The 27,793-nt window shown below is 39.8% G+C and overlaps 4 protein-coding genes, 4 non-coding genes and 1 pseudogene across 12 annotated transcripts in view; 2 read left to right on the forward strand and 7 right to left on the reverse strand.

The window, feature by feature from the left end:
• The window catches only part of SPCS1 (signal peptidase complex subunit 1), a 1,879-nt gene extending 244 nt beyond the window's left edge, over positions 1-1,635 (reverse strand). The window contains exons 1-4 of the mRNA XM_077129045.1: positions 1,291-1,635; positions 878-937; positions 715-801; positions 1-230 (exon numbers count right to left, since the gene is read on the reverse strand). The exon at positions 1-230 is cut by the window's left edge and continues 244 nt beyond it. Coding sequence (XP_076985160.1) covers positions 105-230; positions 715-801; positions 878-937; positions 1,291-1,527 — 510 coding nt within the window. The 5' untranslated portion in view covers positions 1,528-1,635 and the 3' untranslated portion in view covers positions 1-104. The remainder of the gene's footprint in view (positions 231-714; positions 802-877; positions 938-1,290) is intronic.
• Positions 1,516-19,195, forward strand: GLT8D1 (glycosyltransferase 8 domain containing 1). Of its 4 annotated transcripts, none has more exons than XM_077129044.1 (10): positions 1,516-2,014; positions 13,863-13,916; positions 14,007-14,105; positions 15,685-15,898; positions 17,225-17,342; positions 17,541-17,625; positions 17,765-17,877; positions 18,196-18,362; positions 18,442-18,554; positions 18,964-19,195. In XM_077129044.1, exons 2-10 carry the CDS (start codon positions 13,901-13,903, stop codon positions 18,996-18,998), a joined length of 960 nt encoding a protein of 319 aa, XP_076985159.1. In that variant the 5' UTR covers positions 1,516-2,014; positions 13,863-13,900; the 3' UTR covers positions 18,999-19,195. The 4 variants fall into 4 exon arrangements, with proteins under 4 accessions (XP_076985159.1, XP_076985156.1, XP_076985158.1 ...); XM_077129041.1 differs by having other exon boundaries at positions 1,519-2,014; positions 18,675-19,195; XM_077129043.1 differs by having other exon boundaries at positions 1,519-1,821; positions 18,675-19,195.
• On the reverse strand, positions 5,530-13,189 carry LOC143657076 (KATNB1-like protein 1; annotated as a pseudogene).
• GNL3 (G protein nucleolar 3) lies at positions 14,975-27,771 on the reverse strand. 2 transcript variants are annotated; one of them, XM_077129040.1, is made up of 15 exons: positions 27,566-27,771; positions 26,859-26,917; positions 26,314-26,451; positions 26,088-26,201; positions 25,774-25,857; positions 24,857-24,989; positions 23,920-24,032; positions 23,568-23,685; positions 23,127-23,214; positions 22,429-22,603; positions 20,346-20,488; positions 20,133-20,269; positions 19,860-20,041; positions 19,546-19,612; positions 14,975-17,246 (listed from the first exon to the last, which is right to left on the reverse strand). In XM_077129040.1, the coding sequence occupies exons 1-15, from the start codon at positions 27,576-27,578 to the stop codon at positions 17,233-17,235; spliced, it is 1,578 nt and encodes a 525-aa protein (XP_076985155.1). In that variant the 5' UTR covers positions 27,579-27,771; the 3' UTR covers positions 14,975-17,232. The 2 variants fall into 2 exon arrangements, with proteins under 2 accessions (XP_076985155.1, XP_076985154.1); XM_077129039.1 differs by lacking the exon at positions 14,975-17,246 and adding an exon at positions 19,193-19,452 and having other exon boundaries at positions 27,566-27,770.
• On the reverse strand, positions 22,671-22,746 carry LOC143658174 (small nucleolar RNA SNORD69). Its single transcript, XR_013163182.1, has one exon. It is a non-coding gene; the product is annotated as a small nucleolar RNA SNORD69 (small nucleolar RNA).
• LOC143658175 (small nucleolar RNA SNORD19B) lies at positions 23,813-23,889 on the reverse strand. Its single transcript, XR_013163183.1, has one exon. It is a non-coding gene; the product is annotated as a small nucleolar RNA SNORD19B (small nucleolar RNA).
• LOC143658171 (small nucleolar RNA SNORD19) lies at positions 24,728-24,810 on the reverse strand. The gene has a single exon (XR_013163179.1). It is a non-coding gene; the product is annotated as a small nucleolar RNA SNORD19 (small nucleolar RNA).
• LOC143658172 (small nucleolar RNA SNORD19) lies at positions 25,073-25,146 on the reverse strand. Its single transcript, XR_013163180.1, has one exon. It is a non-coding gene; the product is annotated as a small nucleolar RNA SNORD19 (small nucleolar RNA).
• The window catches only part of PBRM1 (polybromo 1), a 155,042-nt gene continuing 154,970 nt past the window's right edge, over positions 27,722-27,793 (forward strand). The window contains exon 1 of the mRNA XM_077129025.1: positions 27,722-27,781. The gene's annotated coding sequence lies outside the window, so the exon portion shown is untranslated. The remainder of the gene's footprint in view (positions 27,782-27,793) is intronic.

The raw sequence follows: 27,793 nt of genomic DNA on the forward strand, positions 1-27,793 counted from the left end.
TGCTATAAGAACATAGGTGGTTTTTAGCTCATGTTTTGAATATGAAAGCAATTTAGCTCATCTCACAAGAAACAAAAGCAGGTGCTGAACCATGAAAGCCCCAATCAATTATTTTTAGCATGCCTCTTAATTTTTCTATCTCCTGGTTTCTTGTCTTCTGTTCCTGAGTCTTGAACAGGTAACCACTTGAGGGGATGTCTGCGATAGATGGGCCATGGAGGAAGTGTCAGCTGGGCCAGATTAGAGAGAACTGTGTTAATTATATTCGTTAAAATTTAAAAGAGCATATGTATGTCTGGTTCTCAGATGACTCTCATGCTAAAGGTTAAAAAAAAAAACACCAAAAAAAAAAAATAGTGCTATGAATTCTGCAATGATCCACACAACATAAAAATAATGGGAACAAATCTCACTATTTATACATATGGCTTTAAAAGGCTGAAAGAAAGGTAAGGGACAATGTAATGATGATGAGCAATTCCTGCTAGCTTTGACTTTAAGACTACTGCCAAAGGAAATAAGCTGTACTTTTTTGCAGCGCACATAATCTGACACTTTTTGTCATTCTATTTTTCCAGTGATAGCAAAGGGAATTACTGATGGGAAAGGATGAGGGGAAAGTTGGCGCTTGTTGTCACTAATGGCTCCAACCAAACCAACTCAATTAAGAAACTTAAGTTGCCTCTAACACCCAAATACCCACAAGTTTCTTACCAAACACGAAAAAGCAAATCCGGCCATAACTATGTAGACAGTCCATCCGAACTGTTCAGCCACGTACCCGTAGATAAACCCAACTATCTAAAGACAAACACAGTACATTAAATACAGTCAAGCTAAAGAAGAAGAAAAACTTAAACGCAAAACTAATACTTACTGCAGAAAAAAGAATAATTCCTTGAAACATCTGTTCAGCTAGCTTCTGGCCCTTGTAATCCTAGAGGTGAAAGAGAGTAAAGCAGGAATTGGTCCACCACGGAGAAAGTATAATTCCTGCCCTGGTCTTGTAACTTTGGCATAGGGCAACCCCAACATTCCGGGCTCCCCCCGAGGGCTTAGGCAAGAAGCCCAATTCTTAGTTTGTCGGGGGAAGTGAAGGATCCTAACAGAGCATGGGCAGGGGATCCTGGCAGTAGAAGACAGAAGAGGACCCAGGAGGCATAATCGGGGAACAGGTAACCATTCGCTGAAACTCGCTGATCTGGTCAGGGCTCCGACAAGGGATGCGAAGCGGCCAGGCTCGAGAGCGGCGTGCTGATATCTCAAAGCCCCGCGGTGCCGCGCTCTCACCATTTGCGTGGGCAGAGAGCCCAGATGCTCCAGCATGACTGGCCGGAGGAACGGGCGACAGAGCGCAAAAGGCGGGCGGGGTAACGAGGGCGGTCGAGTTTCTGAGACAGTCAGGGTCGCAACCTGAACCTGCGTGCCGTCTGGCTGACCCGCTGAGCCAGGGAGCGCAATGGCCGCGACCCCGGAAGCAGATGTCTCAGAAGGGCCGGGCCAGCTTGTAGCCCCGCCCCGCGCCATCTTCAGGCGACGTACGCCTTGGGAGTTGGATACAGCCCGGCGTGTCGCCGGCAGGGACTGATTCCGCGGTATCTGTGGCCCGGCCGAAGCATCGCGCGCCCGTGACGACCTCGTCGTCAGTGCCGTTGGATGTTGAGAGTTGTGGCCCGCGGCTTCCAAAGTGACTTCTGCCGCGCCTTGCTGCCTAACGGCTGCCGGAACGCGTAATTGCGTCTCCAAGGCGACCGACTTTCTCGGCAAGGACCCCGGTGGCAGGACTGCCCGGCGGTGCCTGCACGGCGCCGGTCTTTCGGGGTCAGAGAGACCAGCTAGCGTGAGGTTGCGGGACTGCGCGGTGGCCGCGGAGCGAGAGGGCGGTGGGGTTCGGCCTGGACTGCAGGGGACTGGCGGTCTGGCGGCGGGCCGAGTCCTGGGGCCTGCAGTGCCTACGCTGAGCTGGCGGGGCGGGCCGGGGCGCGGGCGGCGGCGACTGCTCCTCCTACTGCAGGTAAGAGCGGCCGCGACAGACCGCTGAACGACAAGGCTTCCTGGAGACCTGACCCGGTTCTCTCTGGACCTGGGGGAATTCCCGGAGCGTCACATTACCTCTCGATTTATCCTTGAGCGTAAAGGGTCCTTTTGACTCCTAAATTTGAGGGGGACCATCCTAGGCCACAATCTCGAGAGAAAGGGAGTCCCTTGCATCCAAACCGAGATCCACACCCTGATGGATCCTTAACTCTGCCCACCGGCATGCTCGCTGGCTTCAAGGGCTGCTCAAAACCCAGCGTGGGTCCTCCGGATAGTCAACAGTTAAAGGTTTGATATATCCCTCTTTCGCGGCTAGTATGTATCTCAAAAGTTTAGACCGTACTCCGTTACCGTGAGTTAGGCGGCGTGTCCACATTTCAGAGAGAAACCGTTCTCGGGAACTCGTGCCCGTGGTCCCTGTCCGCTCTCTGGCCTCTTCTGCGTTCCATAGCAGTGGGATTCTAGGGACTCTTAGAGCACGGTGTTGTGTGGCTGCCTGCCATCATTAATGCAGTCAGCAAATATTCACTGTGCTTTCTCTGTGTCAAGCAATGAACTGCTGAGCACAGCTGTATTAAAAGAGACAGCCACATAACCGCAGAAATACTTGACAGCTGGATGAGCCCTGGGTAGGAAAGCCCAGGAGGTTTCCTGAGGGAGGGACCCTTGACTCCTGAAAGGCAAGCAGGAACTAGCCAGTTGAAGAGGTAGGAAATTTTTATTTAGATTCTAAATGCATTTTGTCCCTTCAGCATGGCAGAGATCAGAGTTTGTGATCTCAGAAGGACCCAGCACATTGAGAGGACAGAAACAAGGAAGGGTGGGCTGAGGTTTATACTGTCCTTTTGATGCTACATATATATTTCTTGGGGTGTTTGAATCAACTTTCTAAATGTCCTGTATATAAAGACATGTCCCTATATTGCCCCTCCAAATGCACGTAACAGGATGGAAGTTGTTGTGGAGACCTTACGGTATTTGAATGATAAAGACAGAATGGAAAAAGGAAATTGTTCTGAGATCAACTCCATCGGAATCCATAATTTCCTTTATGTTTGAATTTGTTTTGATGATTCTTACTAAAGATTATATTCCCTTTCTGAGCTCCTAGGTTAGCAAGATCATTCAATAATTATCATATGCTCTGGCACCATGGCATCAACAGTTCCATCCTAAGGGAAAGGGGGGAAAGAAATGTAACAAAGTATCAATGGTAGAGAGAGTTCCAATAGAGTAGAGAGGCTATTCTGAAATTTGCTCTTACCCAAGCTTCAGTTAGACCTTGCTACCTATCATAACCTGCCAGACTCCAACTAGGATCATTCCTGCCAATCCTAAAGAACACCTAGGGCAGTATATAGGGTTCCATGCAGTAGGGCGACTTTTCAAGACCTACAACCTCCAAATGGGTCCTTGGTCAAGATAAGTCCTGAAACCTAGCCCAGCCTCTCTAGAACATCAGATAGTTCATTCTGCCTACCCCATATTGGTGACAGACCCTTCCAGTATGAGAAAGTTAGAATGGCCATAGCCCAAATACCCCTAAAGAAAGGGATGGAAAGATCAGAGGTGATGGTGGAGTTATACAGAGAAGATATGTTTTAACAAATGAATATGAATGCTGAATCATTAAATTGATACCTCTTTTGGTCTCCAGTGTTATAGAGCAGCTAGAGGTGAAGACCCGAAACTTTGGAATTGTAACCCATGTCAGGCTCTGAGATACGTTCCACAACTAATTGTGGTGCTGTGCTTTGAAACTTGTAGCTTTTTTTAATATATGTTATTTTTTACAAAAAAAAGGAAAAAGGTCGATTGTTATGATAAAAAAATACTTACGCCCTCTAACCTCCTAAATTGTGGAGCAGCTAGAAGGAAAAATTGAGAGGATCGTATGGTGGCCCATGGCAAACTCTGGGATCTGTCCTGTAACTTCTTGTTGAGGAGTTTTTTTTATTTCTTTGCTTTGTATATACTATACAATTTAAAAAATTAAATAAATATCATGTGCCTACTACCACTTGCCAAGCATGATTTTAGGTGGTGGGATACTTGAGTGAATTCTAACTGGAATCCCTGTTCTCAAGGAGCCTCATTCTAGCCAGGGGAGACAGAAATGAATGAGATAATTTCAAATTGAGGAGGGAGGTAGTCAAAATGCTGATAGTCGCTGAGAGGATAAGAGGATGATAGAAAGGTGACTTTCATCTTTGGTGACCTTGATGAGAGTAATTTGAATGGAGCAATAGGGACAGAAGTCTGATTGAAGGAGGCTAAGAGAATGGGAGAAGTGGAGCTAGAGACTTTAGATCCTTTTATAGTGAAGGGAGCAGAGACATGGGTCCGTAGGTCAGCTGGGGGTGTATATGTAGTGAAATACCCTCCCTTTTTTTTTTAATTAACTGGAAGAACATGATAGTATTCTGATGAGTGGCAGAGGGAAAATGGTTGATGATGCTGCAGCAAAGAAACAATTACAGGATAGGATGCAGAGCACCAGTGGAATGGCCTTTAATGAGACCACTTGATCCTTAGTTAGAGGAGGGAAAGCAGTAAATATGAGATGAAGCTCCTGGAAGAAGTTCATTTTTATTTTAGCAGATTTTTAATTTTGGAGAATATCACTTTAAACTTTTTTTTTTTTAATATTTAGTAATTTTACTCAAATGATGGAAGCTTAAATGATACAGAACTGAAAATATTAGAAATCTATATAACATAAAAAATGAACATAAATTAGCCAACTTCATGGATATTTCCAGTTCGGCATTCATACAAATATGTATTCACCTTTTAAAATTTTATATAGGCATAACACCTACATACATACATGCCATATGATTCTGGCAAAAAAAAAAAAATCAGATACTAAAATATTCTTAAGTTTTAAAATGGTGTGGAATAGGTTTCAAACATCAACATTCTACATGAAAGTAAGCCCCTGATTTAATTCTATGATTTTACCATGCCAGAAACATGGTTGGCTTTAAAATTTTTAACAGATATTGGTATCACAATACATTGGCTTATTAATAATTAAGGCATTTTGCAAACATAGTATATTTCAGTGTGAACAAAAAATGTTTAACATTGATTATTTGCTATGTTTTAATATTTCAGTCTTCTCAACATAAGAAAATAGCTGTACACATTAAGTGTTTTCTTATAAAATACAATCTTACAAAATTAATGATGATTGGTCTTTGTGGTTCCTAGCGAAGTCCTGTCTTATTTTTTCACATAGAATAAATTATATTCTTATGTAATATGCAGGATTGCATTAAAACCCAGTAGTTCTTAATGTTACCAAATAACCATATAAATCCCAAATGGAGCAAAGGTGAACAATCTTCTTAGTGCACTTTCTCTTCATTGAAGTTGAAGCTGCTCCTTTTGGATATTTTCCACTTCAATGTGAAGTAGATTGTTAAGAGGTTCATTAGTGGTTTCATTACGTGGCTTTTTAAACGAAAAAAAATATTTTCACTTGATTTCTTTACAGTTCACAGTTCTCAGATGAGACTTTTTTTTGGAAATCAGATAGTCCAGGGATATTTTGAATAACCAAGCAGTCTTTAGTAGATGAAACCTCTCAATGCAATTGTAATAAATAAGCATCTACATCCTTAGCAATACTGCCAGTATATCCTGGAACCAAAGTAAGATGGTTTTCCTGTTCCCATAATTCACTTAATTGTTGTTTTAAAATCTGAATATTGAGACTTCCGGAGAAGATGGCGGCTTAGTAAGAGGCGCGGGTCTTAATTCCTCCTCCAGAACAGCTACTAGAGAAGTAGAAACGATTCAGAACAGCTCCCAGAGCCATGACAGAGACCAAGAAGACAGCGTACCCCATTCTGGAACGGCTAACGGGCTGGGAGAACTCGCTCCAGTGAGATCGTCGAGGGGCACAGGCTTCCCCGGGCCGGGGCGGCAGGCGGCCAGAGTCCTTCCCTCCCTCCTTCCCGGGCTGGCTGGGAGAATTGGACAGGCAGTCCCCTCAAGCCGCGGGGGCTGGCGCCCCCCCCCCCCCCGCACGGCCCCCCGGACCAGCTGGGAGAATTGGATTGGAGATCCCCAAGCCATGGAGAATGGCGACTGGAGTCCCTTCCAAACATGTGGCTTCCCGGTCCTGCTGGGAACGGTGGATAGACACTTCCCCAAGCCGCGGCGGCTGGCGCTCCCCCCCCGCCACGCCTGGCACCCCGGGCCGGCTGGGAAATTTGGACACGCGTTCCCCTAAGCTGCAGAGGCCGGCGACCCTCCCCGCGTGCGGATCCACGGACCGGCTGGGAGATTCGGATTGCACTACCCCAAGCCGCTTCGGCTGGCGACCCCCCCCACAGCGAAGTTAAAGGAGCCACAGCATCCTTTACTGGTGGGACCCGCAGACAGATGAGCACCACGAGCGCCACCTACTGGGCAGGATAAGAAAAACAGAACCCAGAGATTTTACAGAAAAATCTTTCAACCTGCGGGGTCTTACACCCAGGGAAATCTGATTAAATGCCCAGATGCCAGTAGAAGATAATGGATCATGCTCAGAAAATTGAAAATATGGCCCAGTCAAAGGAACAAACCAACAGTTCAAATGAGATACAGGAGCTGAGACAACTAATGCTGAATATACGAACAGAAATGGAAAACCTCTTCAAAAACCAAATCGATAAATTGAGGAAGGACATGAAGAAGACATGGGCTGAACAAAAAGAAGAAATAGAAAAACTGAAAAAACAAATCACAGAACTTATGGGAGTGAAGGACAATGTAGAAAAGCTGGAAAAAACAATGGATACCTACAATGATAGATTTAAAGAGACAGAAGCTAGAATTAGTGAATTGGAGAATGGAACATCTGAATTCCAAAAAGAAACAGAAAGTATAGGGAAAAGAATGGAAAAATTTGAACAGGGGATCAGGGAACTGAATGACAATATGAAGCGCACAAATATACATGTTGTGGGTGTCCCAGAAGGAGAAGAGAAGGGAAAAGGAGGAGAAAAACTAATGGAAGAAATTATCACTGAAAATTTCCCAACTCTTATGAAAGACCTAAAATTACAGATCCAAGAAGTGCAGCGCACCCCAAAGAGATTAGACCCAAATAGGCGTTCTCCAAGACACTTACTAGTTAGAATGTCAGAGGTCAAAGAGAAAGAGAGGATCTTGAAAGCAGCAAGAGAAAAACAATCCATCACATACAAGGGAAACCCAATAAGACTATGTGTAGATTTCTCAGCAGAAACCATGGAAGCTAGAAGACAGTGGGATGATATATTTAAATTACTAAAAGAGAAAAACTGCCAACCAAGACTCCTATATCCAGCAAAATTGTCCTTCCAAAATGAGGGAGAAATTAAAACATTCTCAGACAAAAAGTCGCTGAGAGAATTTGTGACCAAGAGACCAGCTCTTCAAGAAATACTAAAGGGAGCACTAGCGTCAGATACGAAAAGACAGAAGAGAGAGGTATGGAGAAGAGTGTAGAAAGAAGGAAAATCAGATATGATATATATAATACAAAAGGCAAAATGGTAGAGGAAAATATTATCCAAACAGTAATAACACTAAATGTCAATGGACTGATTTCCACAATTAAAAGACATAGACTGGCAGAATGGATAAAAAAACAGGATCCTTCTATATGCTGTCTACAGGAAACACATCTTAGACCCAAAGATAAACATAGGTTGAAAGTGAAAGGTTGGGAAAAGATATTTCATGCAAATAACAACCAGAAAAGAGCAGGAGTAGCTATACTAATATCCAACAAATTAGACTTCAAATGTAAAACAGTTAAAAGAGACAAAGAAGGACACTATCTACTAATAAAAGGAACAATTAAACAAGAAGACATAACAATCATAAATATTTACACACCGAACCAGAATGCCCCAAAATACGTGAGGAATATACTGCAAACACTGAAAAGGGAAATAGACACATATACCATAATAGTTGGAGACTTCAATTCACCACTCTCAGCAATGGACAGAACATCTAGACAGAGGATCAATAAAGATATAGAGAATCTGAATATTGCTATAAATGAGCTAGACTTAACAGACATTTATAGGACATTACATCCCACAACAGCAGGATACACCTTTTCCTCAAGTGCTCATGGATCATTCTCAAAGATAGAGCATATGCTGGGTCACAGAGCAAGTCTTAACAAATTTAAAAAGATTGAAATCATACACAACACTTTCTCGGATCATAAAGGAATGAAGTTGGAAATCAATAATAGACGGAGTGCCAGAAAATTCACAAATACGTGGAGGCGCAACAACACACTCTTAAACAACGAGTGGGTCAAAGAAGAAATTGCAAGAGAAATTAGTAAATACCTCGAGGCGAATGAAAACGAAAACACAACATATCAAAACCTATAAGATGCAGCAGAGGCAGTGCTAAGAGGGAAATTTATTGCCCTAAATGCCTATATCAGAAAAGAAGAAAAGGCAAAAATGCAGGAATTAACTGTCCACTTGGAAGAACTGGAGAAAGAACAGCAAACTAACCCCAAAGCAAGCAAAAGGAAAGAAATAACAAACATTAGAGCAGAAATAAATGAAATTGAGAACATGAAAACAATAGAGAAAATCAATAAGACCAGAAGTTGGTTCTATAAGAAAATCAATAAGATTGATGGGCCCTTAGCAAGATTGACAAAAAGAAGAAGAGAGAGGATGCAAATAAATAAGATCAGAAATGGAAGAGGAGACATAACTACTGACCTCACAGAAATAAAGGAGGTAATAACAGGATACTATGAACAACTTTACGCTAATAAATACAACAATTTAGATGAAATGGATGGGTTCCTGGAAAGACATGAACAACCAACTTTGACTCAAGAAGAAATAGATGACCTCAACAAACCAATCACAAGTAAAGAAATGGAATTGTCATTCAAAAGCTTCCTCAAAAGAAAAGTCCAGGACCAGACGGCTTCACATGTGAATTTTATCAAACATTCCAGAAAGAATTAGTACCAACTCTCCTCAAACTCTTCAAAAAAATTGAAGTGGAGGGAAAGCTACCTAATTCATTCTATGAAGCCAACATCACCCTTATACCAAAACCAGGCAAAGATATTACACAAAAAGAAAACTACAGACCAATCTCTCTAATGAATATAGATGCAAAAATCCTCAACAAAATTCTAGCAAATCGAATCCAACAACACATTAAAAGAATTATACATCACGACCAAGTAGGATTCATCCCAGGTATGCAAGGATGGTTCAACATAAGAAAATCAATTAATGTAATACACCATATCAACAAATCAAAGCAGAAAAATCACATGATCATCTCAATTGATGCAGAGAAGGCATTTGACAAGAGTCAACATCCTTTCCTGTTGAAAACACTTCAAAAGATAGGAATACAAGGGAACTTCCTTAAAATGATAGAGGGAATATATGAAAAACCCACAGCTAATATCATCCTCAATGGGGAAAAATTGAAAACTTTCCCCCTAAGATCAGGAACAAGACAAGGATGTCCATTATCACCACTATTACTCAACATCGTGTTGGAGGTTCTAGCCAGAGCAATTAGACAAGAAAAAGAAATACAAGGCATCAAAATTGGAAAGGAAGAAGTAAAACTATCACTGTTTGCAGACGATATGATACTATATGTCGAAAACCCGGAAAAATCCACAACAAAACTACTAGAGCTAATAAATGAGTACAGCAAAGTAGCAGGTTACAAGATCAACATTCAAAAATCTGTAGCATTTCTATACACTAGTAATGAACAAGCTGAGGGGGAAATCAAGAAACGAATCCCATTTACAATTGCAACTAAAAGAATAAAATACCTAGGAATAAATTTAACTAAAGAGACAAAAAACCTATACAGAGAAAACTACAAAAAACTGTTAAAAGAAATCACAGAAGACCTAAATAGATGGAAGGGCATACCGTGTTCATGGATTGGAAGACTAAATATAGTTAAGGTGTCAATCCTACCTAAATTGATTTACAGATTCAATGCAATACCAATCAAAATCCCAACAACTTATTTTTCAGAAATAGAAAAACCAATAAGCCAATTTATCTGGAAGGGCAGGGTGCCCCGAATTGCTAAAAACATCTTGAGGAAAAAAAACGAAGCTGGAGGTCTCGCGATGCCAGACTTTAAGGCATATTATGAAGCCACAGTGGTCAAAACAGCATGGTATTGGCATAAAGGTAGATATATCGACCAATGGAATCGAATAGAGTGCTCAGATATAGACCCTCTCATCTATGGACATTTGATCTTTGATAAGGCAGTCAAGCCAACTCACCTGGGACAGAACAGTCTCTTCAATAAATGGTGCCTAGAGAACTGGATATCCATATGCAAAAGAATGAAAGAAGACCCTATACAAAAGTTAACTCAAAATCGATCAAAGATCTAAACATTAGGTCTAAGACCATAAAACAGTTAGAGGAAAATGTAGGGAGATATCTTATGAAACTTACAATTGGAGGCAGTTTTATGGACCTTAAACCTAAAGCAAGAGCACTGAAGAAAGAAATAAATAAATGGGAGCTCCTCAAAATTAAACACTTTTGTGCATCAAAGAACTTCATCAAGAAAGTAGAAAGACAGCCTACACAATGGGAGACAATATTTGGAAATGACATATCAGATAAAGGTCTAGTATCCAGAATTTATAAAGAGATTGTTCAACTCAACAACAAAAAGACAGCCAACCCAATTACAAAATGGGAAAAAGACTTGAACAGACACCTATCAGAAGAGGAAATACAAATGGCCAAAAGGCACATGAAGAGATGCTCAATGTCCCTGGCCATTAGTGAAATGCAAATCAAAACCACAATGAGATATCATCTCACACCCACCAGAATGGCCATTATCAACAAAACAAAAAATGACAAGTGCTGGAGAGGATGCGGAGAAAGAGGCACACTTATCCACTGTTGGTGGGAATGTCAAATGGTGTGACCACTGTGGAAGGCAGTTTGGCGGTTCCTCAAAAAACTGAATATAGAATTGCCATATGACCCAGCAATACCATTGCTAGGTATCTACTCAAAGGACTTAAGGGCAAAGACACAAACGGACATTTGCACACCAATGTTTATAGCAGCGTTATTTACAATTGCAAAGAGATGGAAACAGCCAAAATGTCCATCAACAGATGAGTGGCTAAACAAACTGTGGTATATACATACGATGGAATATTATGCAGCTTTAAGACAGAATAAACTTATGAAGCACGTAATAACATGGATGGACCTAGAGAACATTATGCTGAGTGAGTCTAGCCAAAAACTAAAGGACAAATACTGTATGGTCCCACTGATGTGAACCGACATTAGAGAATAAACTTGGAATATGTCATTGGTAACAGAGACCAACAGGACTTAGAAACAGGGTAAGATAATGGGTAATTGGAGCTGAAGGGATACAGACTGTGCAACAGGACTAGATACAAAAACTCAAAAATGGACAGCACAATAATACCTAATTGTAAAGTAATCATGTTAAAACACTGAATGGAGCTGCATCTGAGCTGTAAGTTTTTTTTTTGTTTGTCTGTTTGTTTGTTTGTTTGTCTTTTTCTTTTTTTACTATTATTATTACTTTTATTTTTTTCTCTATATTAACATTCTATATCTTTTTCTGTTGTTTTGCTAGTTCTTTTCCTAAATCGATGCAAATGTACTAAGAAATGATGATCATGCATCTATGTGATGATGTTAAGAATTACTGATTGCATATGTAGAATCGAATGATTTCTAAATGTTGTGTTAATTCCTTTTTTTTTAATTAATAAAAATGATTAAACAAACAAACAAACAAACAAAAGATGTAATGGAGAGGCTGGAGGGAACTGCCTGAAAATGTAGAGCTGTGTTCCAATAGCCATATTTCTTGATGATGATTGTATAATGATATAGCTTTCACAATGTGACTGTGTGATTGTGAAAACCTTGTGTCTGATGCTTCTTTTTTCTGCCTTGCCAACAGATGAGTAGAACATATGGAATAAAAATAAATAATAGGGGGAACAAATGTTAAAATAAATTTAGTTTGAAATCCTCGTGATCAATGAAAGGGAGGGGTAAGGGGTACGGTATGTAAATTTTTTTTTCTGTTTTTGTTTTATTTTTCTGTTGTTTTTTTATTTCTTTTTCTGAATTGATGCAAATGTTCTGGGAAATGATCATGATGATGAATATGCAACTATGTGATGATAGTGTGAAGTGCTGAGTGTATGTGTTGGGAATGTTTGTGTTTCTTTCTTGTAATTTTTTTTAATTAATAAAAAATTTTTTTTTAAATCTGAATATTTCCATCGTTTATAATTTCTGTTTTGGATGATAGTTCTGACCACCACCTTTTAATGACTGCTTGAAGCCAGTTTAAACCAACTATTACATATTCTTCAAATCTCCTTTTAAGTAGTGACTTTACTAGAGGCAACAAATATACACAGCAGCCAAGTGAGATGTATTGTTTCTCTTCCTGTAAACTATTGGTGAGCACAGGAAGGCAATCCACAACTCCAAGATCTTCTATCCTCACCAAATAGGCCACAAGTTCACTTATACTTCTCTTTCTCCAGAAAGTTAAAGCTACGTTCAATCTCAAATTTCAGCTGAACAAAACTTGTGCCATTGTTTCATGGTCCTGAGAAACCTCAGTAAAAAATGCACTATATTTTCATAATGGGCTTTCTGTCTGTGAAGAACCAGAATCACTGGAGTTAACCAAATATGTTCGACTATCAAGGCGTAATTTTTCAGGCATGTGGCCGGTACAAGCCACTTCATTTTCTTTATTTGCCATGTCACAGCTCCCACTTCTAGGGGACTGTTTTTTTCTGTAACAAGGACTTGGGAAAGGATGATGAATTTTCTTTCTGCGATAGATCACCCTATGTAGTTTATCTGGGCTTTTCACAGCTTGTCCAACTGTTCTATTTATGTAAGTAGCCAACTGTTTTGGAGATTTCTTAACCTCCTTTATGTTCTTATTAGTGAAATTAGAGATCCTTTTTCTAGGAAGATCAATGGAATGATCCTCAATATTATTACAAAAGTTCCATTTTTTAACATTGTGGGTTTCAGATGCCATAATCTCTTAAATACCGGCGCCTCATGGTACCGTGGCGCCTCAGTTCAGCTGATGAACTGCGCCCGGCTGCCTAAAGCGTCCCTCGGATCCCAGGCCGGGCCCCACTCTGGGCCATTCAAACGCGGCCACCTATCACTTTAAACTTTTGATAGCAAGACTGGATCTGTGACTTTCTGTAAATGTTTCTTTTCTGTAACTTTATAGTTCTGTCAAATGGTTTTGGAAAATGTTTATTTTTTTCCTGAGGACCTTTATAAATAAAGCTGAGTGGGATACCACTAGGAACAGGGATGTGTTTGTACCTATAAGGCCTAGACCTCAGGTAACTAGGCCATAGGTGACTGAGTCCATGCCTAATTTAACAGTTTTAAGTAAAAATTCATTAGAAAGTTTTTCTGTAGTGGTTAGACCTCAGGGATTCCTCTCAGTATAATTTCTTTTGCAGTTTATCTCTTCAAATATGGTGAATGATTGGCTGGTTGTTGTACACTTCTAAGATTATGTATTTCGCCAAGTTATTTGGAAGTATTTGTCATGACTACCTTAAAATAAGTTGTGAATTCAGACCCTATATTCTTAGAAACTGTTAATTCAAAATGAATTCCTGGCAGAAAATACCGTATGAACTTGTCTCTATTGAACAAAAAGTGTTCAGGCATTTTGATGGCCATTCTCATGTACCTGACAGGCTTTGGGGATTTGTTTTTGTTTTGTAGGGTTGATAACTAATGCTTCTGTAAGACAGAAGAGAAAGATGTCATTTCGTAAAGGTATGCTTTTCCCAGAAATTATGTTATTTTTATACCTGGTCAAAAGGTAAAGAGACTTAATGCAGATATTTTTCCCCATTTGTGTTTCAGTAAACATCATCATCCTGGTCCTGGCCGTGGCTCTCTTCTTATTGGTTTTGCACCATAACTTCCTTGGTCTGAGTAGTTTGCTTAGGAATGAAATTTCAGGTATGGGAAGCTTTACTAATACCTTGGCACTTGTCAAGGACCTGGAGTTCTCTGTGTCCCACATCCTAAGTTACATTATTGTGGTAAAGGAAAAGTTCTTTCTTCTTAGCCTTACACAACCTGTTAATGAATCTAGGAGAAAGCATGGTAGGTGCTCATTGTGCTCTTTTCCCTGTTGTGCTCGTTTACTGAGGGTTTGATGTAACAAGATTCCGTCTCACCAAAGCTAAGGCAGTAGGGGAGCTTCTGTGGGCTGCCATCCATTCACACACTTCAGCTGTGCAAGGCTTCAGATGATGGTGGCAAGCAAAGAAGTCTGTTGCCTGCTCTCTTCATTGGAGAACTGTATCAGTAAAAAACCATAAAGCCTTGTCAGCTGATCAAAAGACCCACTTTATTGTGTAATTCCACTGCCAAGTATTTTTAATTAGTTCTTCAAACTGCTCTGCCTTGGTATTAAGGGATGTTTGCGGTGTCAGGTTGTTTTGTCAAGTCATTTTTGGATTACCATTTACCACAGTTGCCAGAATAGGATGAGTGCTGATAGCATATGTGTATAAATATTAAGTTACACGCATTCCTTGTGGTAAACTTTATTCAAAATGGAAATAGCATTCAATCTCCATGAGGGCAGTTTTGTTCACTGCTTTATCTTGTATGCCTCTGAATGTGGCTGGTTCATAGGATATGCTTAGTAAATATTAGTTGAATGAATGATTTCATCACCTACAGTTCACTGTTATTGAAGTTTGGTTTAGTCTTTTGCAGTCCTTTTTTCTGAGTATATTTCAATACAGTTGAGGTTACACTGCATATAAACCGCATGTGGCAAGTTTTTCCATATAACTATGTCACTGTGATAGTAAATCTCTTCATATATAATTTGAATGTCATATAGTTTACTTAAACATTTCCACAGGAAAAACCACCCTTTAGTACAATGACTCACATTCTATTTTGATGGCGATCCCACAACAATAAGTGCATTACACACAGGATACACAGGTACATTCTTTATTATCTGTCCACCCTCCATTACAGTAGGGATGTATCTGGCACACAGTAGGTGTTCAGTATTGAATGGATCAATATATTGTAAAAACCAGAAAGGGCCACAGAACAATACTTGGCAGCTTTTGCTATGTGAAAGCACTCTATTTTATATTCCAATCCAGGAACCATCTTCCTATTCAAATTGTTTGTGACCCACTAAATTTATTTAATGCCTATTTATGGAACACAATTCATGATTTAAAAAACAGACCTTATCTGTTTCTGGATTATATGACTTTTGGCTACATTTCAGATTTTTGTCTTTAAAAGGGGTAGCAAGGGGAATTATTCAATGAAAGGCCATGTATCTGGTTAACGTTCTTATACAAATTACCAAAACATATTCCAGAAAGATTCTATCTTATATTCCCATGGATAGTTACGAGAAAACAGTTTCTGCTGTATGTCTGAATATGGTCGAGATAAATCAGGACCATAGTCCTGATCTTACCTTTTCATTCCTTGGGCTATCAAAAGCTCATCAGATTGTTTACATCATTGCCTTTCTTATGTGTCTTCTTCACAGATTCAGGAATTGTGGGGCTTCAGCCTATAGACTTTGTCCCAAATGTTCCCCACCCAGTGGTAGATGGGAGACAAGAGGAGATTCCTGTGGTCATTGCTGCATCTGAGGACAGGCTCGGGGGGGCCATTGCAGCCATGAACAGCATTCAGCACAACACCCGCTCCAATGTGATTTTCTACATTGTCACACTCAACCATACAGTGGACCATCTCCGGTGAGCCCTGCTTGCCCAATGATTCTGTTTCCAGAGGATAGCCTAGAGCAGTCTGACTGCCAGTTCAGGAACTGTTTTTTCTAGATGTAAATATTTTTTCTAAATAGTTAAGGTTACACCACATATAAACTACACGTATGTTTTTTCCATGTGATTTTATCCCTTGATAGAAACAGTATAAGGAATTTGTGCCAGAATATCAATCAGCTGTGTCACTATGCACATTGTGAAGTGCAGCTAATTATTTTTTATTAGTAAGAATTTCTAAAGTATGTTGATTTATATATCCTGGCACAAGCTCATATCATGTTGACATCCTCTGAGTAGTTCTCTGGTCTGGAGTGGAAAGGGACTTGGGAGGAAAGATAAGAGAGTGAGGTGAAGTTGTAGACAGACCCTGATCCAAATCCTGGCCCACAAACCAAGTGATCGGGGAACATTACCTAACCCCTCTAAGCGTATTTCCTCATCTAATAAAATTAGGTGAAAATATCCTACCTAAAGAACTGTCATGTGAAGTAAATGAGAAAATATACACCTATCTCAAGTAATCCCTCAGTAAATGGTCTTTGCTACAGTAATTGTAAAAGAATAGAAGTCTAATCTGATGGACAGTCTCATCTGTTTTGAAAAATGCTTAGGATTAAGTTACCGAGTTTTAACTGTCCAGCAGGTTAAAAGGCTGTCAAGAGTTCTAAGAATATTTCTGTCCTTAAGGCTTTCTCCATGGGTCATGCATCATAAGAGGGCAATACTTTGAGTGTGTGGGGGGTCATTATGAAGTATTTTTCCTTATTTTTGAAAAATTTAGAACCGTCTAAAAAATTATATAGAAATAAACATGGCATTAAAATAGACTACAGAACTAAGTGTCCCCAAAATGCTGTTTTGAAATGAGCCTAGGAAAAATTTGTGTCTGGTGACAACACTGGGTTTTCTCTGGGCAGCCCCTTCAATTCAGGTGGAGGAACTGCTGAGTTGTCAGTGTGAATTAAGGAAGTAAAGTTGATTACCAACTTCGAGGTATTCTCAATTCTGTAGTCTATCCAGCAGTTGCAGTGTTGGAAAAATGATCCTAAGTCTGACCCTGATATGAGCAGCCTGCAGAACTACAGAATCTTGGTTCACGGAGGCATTTTGGTGGGTACATCCTCATTTCGGATGAGAAACCAAGACTCAAAAGGTAGTGAGTGAAAAGGTACATTCATTGGTGGATGTCCTCTTTTGTTCTTGGTTTCTTACATCATCCCCTCATTGGAAGGCACAGAAGGCAAGGCTATGGTTTGGGGACTTGATTACTTAAATTTGGTGCTTCACCTTCATCAGGTCCTGGCTCAACAGTGGCTCCCTGAAAAACATCAGGTACAAAATTGTGAACTTTGACACCAAACTTCTGGAGGGGAAAGTAAAGGAGAATCCTGACCAACGGGAATCTGTAAAACCAGTGAGTTCTACACATCCTGTCCTTGGGAGAATTATTAGGAAATGATTGGAATATCTGTGGACAGTTCCCTGGGCAGTTCTGACTCCTTTGGCTTTCTTCTGCATGGGGTCCTGAGAGCGTGCTGGGAATTTCAATGTAAATAAAAGGACAACTGCTGACCTAACACTATGCCAATATCTGTTGTTTCCTTGTTTACAGTTAACCTTTGCAAGGTTCTATTTGCCAATTCTGGTTCCCAGTGCAAAGAAGGCCATATATATGGATGATGATGTAATTGTACAAGGTACCAAAGAACATCATGCTGTTCTCCATCCAGAGTACAAGCTGTAGTCATTTTAATCTTATGGTGATCTTATAGGGAGAAGTGGGAAGAACAGGGAACTTGAGGTAACTGGAAATGATAATCTCACACCCTATTTTAGGTGATATTTTTGCCCTTTATAATACACCACTAAAGCCAGGGCATGCAGCTGCATTTTCAGAAGATTGTGATTCAGCTGCCACTAAAGTTGTGATCCGAGGAGCAGGAAATCAGGTAAATTACTTATTATACTCTCCATAATATAGGTTAGCAGAAAAAGGCAGCAAATTTAGGAAATTACTTTCTTTTACATTTCCCTAAACCCAAGCCTCCTTTCCTTCGATTTAGTTCATGGACTTGAAAAAATAACTCTACTCGAACATATGATTTGATGTTGAAATCTAGGTTCCTATTCCCCTAACAAGGAATCCCAAATGACACTTTTATTTGCTTTACATAGAGGCTTTTGCTAATAATCTGAGACGTTTTAGGCACTGGCTGTACAATTATATCTGTTCTAACAGTAAACCTATATCCCATTTGTGCTTTTAGTACAATTATATTGGCTATCTTGACTATAAAAAGGAAAGGATTCGTAAGCTTTCCATGAAAGCCAGCACCTGCTCATTTAATCCTGGAGTTTTTGTTGCAAACCTGACAGAATGGAAAAGACAGAATATCACTAACCAGCTAGAAAAGTGGATGAAACTCAATGTAGAGTAAGTATATACTGGCCTAAATGTGAAAGCTCTTATTCAACAATCTTGACTAACAGCTTATGTTATTGTTCCCACCTAGAGAAGGACTATATAGCAGAACACTGGCTGGCAGCATCACAACACCTCCTCTGCTGATCGTATTTTATCAACAACACTCCACTATTGACCCGATGTGGAATGTCCGCCACCTTGGTAAGTAGAAATAATAAGCCAAAGGCCTACGCTAACAAGGAATTTAACTGCACAATCTGGTCTGCCTTTGTATTGTGAGTCACTGGTACAATCATTAACTATTTCTCTCTCGATGGTAAGGCTCCAGTGCTGGAAAACGATATTCACCTCAGTTTGTAAAGGCTGCCAAGTTACTCCATTGGAACGGGCACTTTAAACCCTGGGGAAGAACTGCTTCATATTCTGATGTTTGGGAAAAATGGTATATTCCAGACCCAACAGGCAAATTCAGCTTAATTCGAAGACACATGGAAATCTCAAATATAAAATAAAATAGAATTTAAATGACTAGTATTTCTCAGGAAATCCTAGAAGACAGTAAGTGTGGGAAGTAACAAAGGTGCTAGGCTCCCATGCTTATTATCTGCAGCAACCCATGGAAAAAAGGATGCTTCAGCTGGGTAAAGACAGTGAGCCCTATGCCCAGTCTGGCAGTCAGTCAGCCTCCCAGATCATCAATAAATGTGTACGGAGTGAATGGACTGATACAACTACCTGATACAGATAGCTCAAAAATTGCTGCTTGGTTTTAATTTTTGTAACCTGTGGCCTGAATGATCTGTAAATTTGTAAATAAAGTGAAACCTACACTTTCCAACTTATTTCTGAAGATTTTTTGCTTTTTGAGAAGAGTATCTCGTTTATATATTTACAAAATTTACACAGCTTATATCATAGCATAACACTGGTACATTATAAAAGGACCATTTAGTAGCCTACTCAAGATGTTAAGAAAACTTCTTATGAAGGACTAGGTTCTATTATATGTAGTCTGTACTGAAGTCATAAGCATCATCTTCCTCTTCAGTCATTTTACTCAAGTCAAAAGGCCTTGGTTCTTGATTATAAAACTGTTCACCTATATTGGAGGTAAATAAAAGTGAGGTTAAAACAACACAGTAAGAGTGATTTTATGTCATGAAGTTAGGAAAATTCCCTCACCCAGGCTCACCTGGTCTAGATTCCTCAGGTGGCACCTCCCGTATCTCTTCTGAAGTGAATATGCCTGTATCTTTTTTCTTGGGAGAAAAGATAAACAATGCTGAGTTAATAATTCTTATCTATTAATTATGTACCTGGAAAAAAACTGTTATCTACAAAATTAAGGCTAATGACCACAAGCCTTAAATACCTACACATTATATGGGGCTTCTAGTCTATTTTAACAAAATATATCATTTCTACTTTTTGGCTCTTCCATTTGCCATACACTGTACTAACAGAAAACATTTTGGTTTTAAAAAACTCATGGAGGAATTCACTTACCTTTGCTTCTTCACCATCAACACATTCCTGGTCACTCTCAATGTCCTCATCAACCTCCTGCTCCTCCTTCCTCTCTTTCTGTTTTGGAAGTTCCTCAGGTATGTCATTTTCCTCTATTATTCCATTTGTCAGACCCAAAGACTTGAAAAGGATGCTATTGGCTAAACGAGGGCCTCTGATGGCTAGGGAAGGAAGACAGCCCTTGAAAACAGATGAGACTTGAACTGGCCTGTCAGCCAATGGAGACAACAACAATACACAAGTCTTGCTCACCTTGTATGCTGTGTGCATTATTCTTTTCAAGTTCTTCCAGATTAAAGCCCGATTTCATGTTTGCCACAATACTCTGATTAAAATGTGGGGAAGGAGTCCAGGACGTAGGGGGCTGGCAATAGAAACCTAAGGTGGCCCTGGTATTAAAAAACTCAGAAAATCAGTTCCTTTATTCTGTTTAGTCATCAAAAGGCCAACATAAAGAAGCCTTACCCTGTCCATTCAGACCACAGCAGTTTGGCAGCACCTTCCACATTTGGAATTCCACCTTTATAGTGCAGTCCTCTTCTCTGAGCAAGCAAAGTAAAAAATTCCAGAGAATTCTTATAGTCGGGAACAGTAAATTTCAGTACTACCTTGAAAAAAAAAACACCCAAAAGTCACTTATATCTAATGGAATACAAACATAAGAAAAACTAGAAAATTTTCTATTTAAAAGAGAAGCAAACTGAAATGCTAGTGATCAATGAAAGGGAGGGGGCAAGGGGTATGGTATGTATGAATTTTTTTGTTGTCTTTTTATTTCTTTTTCTGAATTGATGCAAATGTTCTAAGAAATGATCATGATGATGAATATGCAACTATATGATGATATTGTGAATTACTGATTATATATGTAGAACGGAATGATCGTAAGTTAAGAATGTTTGCGTTTGTTGTATTTTTTTTAAAAATTAAAATAATTAATAAAAAATTCAAAAAATAAATAAAAATAGAAGCAGACTACAGTAATCAAGACTAAGATTTTGTGGTACTGACATCAAGATGAAGATTAGATAAGCAAAACAACTGAGTGCAGAAATAAACCTGTACATTTAGGGTCAACTGACTTGACAAGGGTGCCAAGATAATTCAATGAGGAAAAGAACAGTCTTTTCAATAAATGCTGCAGGAACAACTAGTTATTCACACGCAGAAGAATGAAGTTGAACCCCTTCCTCATACTATACACAAAAATTAACTCAAAACGGACTACAGACCTAAATGTAACAGCTAAAACTACAAAGCTCTCGGAAGGAAACACACAAGGGTAAATCTTCATAACGTTGGATTAGGTAGGCAATGGTTTCTTAGATGTGACATCAAAAACATAAGCAACCAAAGAAAGTAATCTGGACTGGCTACAAAAGCAAACTTTTAATCAAAGGACACCATCAAAGCAAAAGATAACCCACAGAAAGAGATAAAAGATTTGTAAATTATATATCTGATGAGCGAAACTTGTATCTACAATACACGGAGAACACTTAAAACTCAAAAAGACAAATATTCTTGCCTGCCCATGCAAAAAAAAAAAAGGCAAACAGACCTGTTTAAAAAATGGGCAAAGGATCTGAATACAGACCTTCCCCACCCCGACAAATACAAATGTCTAATAAGCACATGGGACAATGTCCTTGCTTAGCACCAGTGTCTATTAGGGAAATGCAAATCAAAACCACAATGAGATACTTCACATCCACTAGGGCGGCTACAATAAAAAAAAAAGGGAAAATGACAAGTGTTGGCAAGGATATGAAATAACTGGCAACCTCATATACTGCTGATGGTAAAGTTAAAAGGTTTAGCCACTGTGGAACAGGGACTTACTGTGTTAAGATGCAACAATCCTACTCCTAGGTATATACCCCAGAGAAAACACATTCACAGAAACTTGCACGTGAACGTTTATAAGCAACGTTACAGTGATGGCCAAAGGTCCACCTGCTGATGTAGCATATTTATACATAAAATGGATTACCTGGCCATAAAAAGGAATCAAGTACTAATCCATGCTACATGTGCAAACCCTGAAAATGTGCTAAGCAAAAGAAGCAAGTCACAAAAGGGCACATGTTGTATGATTCCATTGATATGAGATGTTCATAACAGGCAAATCCATAGAAAGATCAGTGGTTTCTGAGAGATAGGGAATCAGAGAGGATAGGAATGACTGCAAACAGGTAGTGTTTCTTTTTGAGGTGATGGTTGCACAACTCTGAATATACTAAAATCCACTGAATTATATATTTTAAATGGGTGAATTGTACTGTACTGAATTATTTCTTAAAATACAGCTGTTGAAAAGAGAGGTGTAAAAGTAGAAACGTAGCTTATCACAAGTAGCAACCACCTCTACAATTTCTGTTATGCTTATGGTATAGTTTTAGGAGGGTCAAGAATAGTAGACAAATTTCAGAATTGTATTCTTCCCTCAAAAAAAGAAATCTCCCTTTTGGGTGAAGAAGTGTTTTTTAAAAATCCTTAGAATAAAAGATAAAATGATAATAAGGAACACAAAGGTGGGTTCTTTTACCTGTCGAGCATCAGCCTGGGACAGGATGGCACTGGCAGCCTCCACTGGATTTATTACTTCAATACTTGCTGGACTTCTCAGAGCAAGTACAGTGGCAGAGTTAAGTGGAGACACAATCAAGCTGGGGCTGTCTATAACTGTAAGCTGTTTGTCTAAGGGGACAATCTGCATGTTCCTAGAAAAAGAGAAATGGTAATCAAAGGGGGCATGATTTATTTAGGTGGGCAAGATGCAGAACATCTAGTGAAGATCAGGGTTGGATTGAACAAACTCAACACAAGTCAGTCAGATCCAGTTTATCATCATTTGCTTCACATTTACCTGAACCCAGTGTGTCCTCCCCTTCTAAAAAGAAACATGTTATATCTTACATATATACATATATGTGTGCTGTCTCCTCTGCCATTAATAATTTTCCCTCTTCCACTGGCAGACTTCTATTCAGGACAAGGTTCAACTATCAATTCCTCTAATGCAGCCTTAGCCTTTCTGAATCTATTTGCTTATTTGTCTTTTAAATGATATTGTGGACAGCTGTCCCACTCCAATTCTTACCCTACCCTACCATTGGTTTAACACTCTTCATTTCACTAAACACTTTAAAAGAGCAGAACATTGTCTTCCTCATGATATCCAGGCTAAAGTTACATATACACATCTGTACTAAAATATTGCTATTATGGAACAGCTCAACTTACCTTGTAAGCCCCATGGATACACCAACATTGCATGTCCGTTCTTGTTTTAAGCTATTGATGATGCTGCTTTTTCCCACATTTGGGAAACCTATCAATAAATGGGAAATCCAGAGATATGAAACGTTTTATATGCTGATAATTATAAAATTTCCATTGCCTAACTTTATGTGTGCCTGCTATTTAGAGCAAGATCAGAGTTGGATCTGCGAATCTTCACTTCAACACTAGGACCAATCAGCTTCTTCATTTCTTGCTCAAGTAATGAAAAAATAGACAAGTAAATCAATTCAAATATGCTAAGATTTTCCAGCAGCTAATTTCCTACAATGCCCAGCCACAACAAAGATCTGAATCATGCAACAACTATTTAGGTTTTCTTGGCTAAATATCTTGGCACTTAAGAGGTAAGAAGTAAAATGTACTGAACTGAAAAATACTCACCAATTACACCAACCCGAATGGCTTTGCCATAAATCTCCTGAAAACCTCGAAGAAGCTTCCAAAGGCTCTCCTTCCCAAAGCAGACTTCACTTTTGAATGGAGCAGCTTTCTTCTTTACCTTCCCATGTTAAAATTCCAAATAATTAATATGACTACATCTGACACCTCACCACTTCAAACCCAAACAATCTGGCTCCAGAGCCCAGCTCTTAATTATCATCCTCTACTGCTTTTTAAGATTATCTCTTTGAAAGAAATCAGAGTTGGATCTTATGTTTAATTTTCATATCAAGATTTTTTACTCAATAGATTTCATGCCCCAAATAAGAACCACACTTTACTTTAACAGTACCTTGATCATCTTCCCTCTGTCCTTCAGGTTTGTTGAGGCTCTGAACACGACTGTTGGCAATTCTTTCTCCAAATAGTTTAGCCAGCTCTCCAAATTCTCCCTTGGCACCAGATCTGGTAGGAATTTAGGAATAAGACAGATGCCTCAGTGTGGTAATTTTGTTGAGAAATGTGCAAGATCTGCTATAAACTATAGTTTTATTCTAGTTCGCTTTGTCCCAGGTTTTTCTTGAAGGATTTAACTGGAGGACAGGGTAAATTCCATACTATGCTACTCTTAATAGAGCCCAATGTTAGCACTTCTGTATTTCTTTTATTCCCATTTTCCCAAGCTCATCTTTCAGAGCTGAGTCAACCTCTAGATTCTAACCTTACTAATCCTAGAGCTAATCTTTTTTCTAGAATTTATCCTCTGCTAATAACCATTTGTTTCCTGTCCACAACAGTATTTTTAGATACCATTTTTACTTTCTGCTTTCAGGTATCTGCTCCTGTTACTCAAACCCAGATACACAATTATACATCTTATTTAAATACTTTATCATACAGGTTCTAATTTACCTAGCTCCTGACTTTATTATAGACTCGACTATTTTATGTGTAGGGGGAATTTGATACAATGTTATCACTTCTTATGCAAAATATATCAAACATTAGGCAAGCCACAGAAACTTACAATCTTAAATAAGACAAGTGGTAAGTACTGAATGGCAAAAAAACAACAGAAACCAGGTAAATCACTTTGGAAAACACCCTCCCCTCACTGCCTAGCACTGTCTTTGGCAACCAGAGAGCAGAGCACAGGCACAGGCTTAACTGAGGTCAGAGTTGGATCTTATCAGTCTTCAGCTTCAGTGGCAATCAGACTGTTCAGATGTTTTCCTCATTCCTCACTAGAGCATATGCCAAGACAAAGGGCACCCTGGCCTTTTGCTCACCTGATTTATTTAATACAAGTATCAGCTTTTTCTGTCCACCCTGGATGATGGCCTCTTCTACCTGGGGACACCTGCAACCAAGAGGATCTCTGGCATCCAAAACCTCTAACACAACATCCGAGATCTCAATCACCTGTCAAGGGATAGAACAATCAGAACTACATCACTCACTCTGGAAACATTCTCAATACAAGTGTGCTGGCATTATCCACTTTGCAAATGAATGAGTTCAGAGTTGGATTTCATGTCTTCATTTTGTATGAAGAATGTTCATATGTTCATCATTTCTCACACAGGAAAAAGAAAACATATAGGCTTGCACAGGGGCCTTCAGCCTCTCTTCAGAGTAGATTTTATAAGTGGCAACACCCCCAAATGTCTGAATTGTAATCCTCCCCCACTTTATAGTTTGAAGAGGTGCTGAGATGCATAAGAGGTGCTGAGATGCATAATCAGGTTCTATCCAAAGGGAATAATAAGCTTCGGAAAGTGAGGTCAGGGATAGTGGGGGGTGGGGGTGGGGGTGGGGTGTCACCTACCCCAAAAGGACATCACCCTCTTGACTTCCTTCACTTAGGTTTCCACAGCACATTAGAAACCCTTATTTTACTACTGTATAATGTGTTTTCCTCCATCTTAAAAGCCAGTGGGTCAAAATATGGTTTGTATCTTTAACACAAAAAGCCATTTGTAAACTTCATTCCTCACTTCAAGGAAAAAAAAATAGTTCCCTTAGCTCAACATAACAGGAAAGGCCTTAGATGGCATAAGACAACCTCCTAAAGGATTCTCCCAGCTCAAGTAGATTCTACTTCCACCTTTACAAGGTTTGTGGCATGGGGACAGGAAAGAGGAATAATTAATTCTTTTAAACCTAATTACCATTTTTAGACATGAACCTAGCTAGATTAAGATACCTTTTTAAGTTCCTGACAATATAACTTCTTTGGATTCTGTTTGCCCAGCTTGGCTTTGTTCTTAGCTTTGTGTTGCCCAAATTCCTAGGTGATAAAGAAAAAGGGGAAAAGACCCACAATTAGAAATACAACAATTGTAGCCTATTTCTCTATTTTCCATGGCTAACTAAAAGGCACTGCATATTTAAGTAATTAAGTCAGAGCCTGAACTCAGTCTTTTCTTTCTAAGAAGCACAGCAGCCCTCACCCTGTGTATGTGCTTATATTTCAGTGTCAGCATTCTACCTTTCACTTACAAAGAGACTAAATCATACCTCCTTCACAGGTCCCTCGTTAGATGGTTTAACATTAGGGTCAGCTTCAAGTTTTCTTTTCTTTTCCACTTCCTTCTGTCTGTCAAGTTTCTGCTGCTGTTTTAGTTCTTCAAGCTGTGTCCAAGCCATAAAATAAATGGATAATACAAAGTGACTTGGCACTGCTTTGAAAAGACACATGTATGTATACCCACACTCATTGAAAGTTTTAACAAATATATCTTACCCGCTGTTTCCTTAGCTCAGCTTCTCGAAGAAGAGCCTCCTTGAAGGGAGCACTGTTTGGAATCCCTGGGTCTTTCCTAGGCTTCTTATGACCCCGTTTTTTGGCTTCCTTTCTCAATTTTCTATAATGTTCCCGTACCTATTATATTGAAAACATTACATAACTTTACCAAAAAAACTTTCCTCCTTGATTCATGCAAGAAACCAATCTGGTCGAAGTGTAGGGATACCTGCAAGATGACCTACAAAAATAAGCTCTAATTGAGCTAACAGAACATACATAATTATAAACTGCCAAAAAACAAAGAATCATGTGGCACTACTTTCTCCATCTCTCTTTGTAGGGATTACTGAACATGTCCATTAAATTTTGCACTGTCTTATCACCAAATTACTGTACTTTCCCACAGCTCTACTCATGATACCTATTCAACCCACTTCCTAAGGCTAAATCTTATTAGCCCAAACTTCCCTGGGGGTCTGAGGGGTGGGCAGAAATTAGTTTAACAATGTATTTGGTATAGATCTCCTCAACACAATACCCACCTTTTTTTGGATTTTATACCGCTTATGGCAGGTCATGCGTTTACTTGATTTCTTTAACTCTACAAAGAAACACATCATAAAATTATTAGACCACAGATAATCAGATTCCTTAGCTTCCGATGATTGTCCCTTTTCACATTAAGCCATTACCTCTCAAACCTAAAGTTAAGAATCTTCTGGGAACTTAATAAAACACACACCACTCTCAAATCTCAGAGAATGTATGACTCATTGATCTGAGGTGGCGCTCTAACTTTTCTTTCCTACTCTTCCCTCATTATACTGGGATTACACATGGAAGCGTAAGAGATCAAATACAATAGCCACTTCCCTCAAACACCACGAAACATAAGAAAGGAAGGAACGGAAAGCGGATTTTGAGAAGCAGTTCTCAGTACTCGCTCAGGTGGATCGTCTGTACGTGGCCGCAGAAGGAAAAAGATTGGGCCTAAGACCTCGCTAAGACGCTCCTCATAAGACTCTGACACGGCCTTTCCCATTCTCGGGACCCAGCCTTCCTTCTGTACAACGGGCAGGCAGGTAAGGAGGATCAAGTAGAGTCTATCCAATCTTGGTTCCTCACTGAACGAGGAGATGGCCTACCTGCTTACCCCGCACAGAGCCAGCCGTGGAAAAGAGGGTCCCGGTGGGTTTGAGGAACACCAGAAAGGGGACCCTCTCCACCTCCACCCGTCCCCACTACTCACTTGGCCGCTTCATATCGGCGGTGGGGGCCGCAGTGTCACCAGCGACAACCTTTCTCTGCCAGTGCCACGTGCGAAATGAGGCCAAAGGAAAACGTCACGCAAAGCGGCCGCCGTAAAGCGCGCCGCCGCAGTCTTGCGTGCACGCGCACGCAGAGTCGCGAGGAGACGGGCTCGCTTGGTGATCTCCGGGTTAGCTTTACGGCGGCGCCGGGCGGGGTAAGGGCGGCT

The sequence above is a fragment of the Tamandua tetradactyla genome, chromosome 15, assembly GCF_023851605.1.
Source record: "Tamandua tetradactyla isolate mTamTet1 chromosome 15, mTamTet1.pri, whole genome shotgun sequence".
Taxonomy (NCBI): Eukaryota; Metazoa; Chordata; class Mammalia; order Pilosa; family Myrmecophagidae; genus Tamandua; species Tamandua tetradactyla.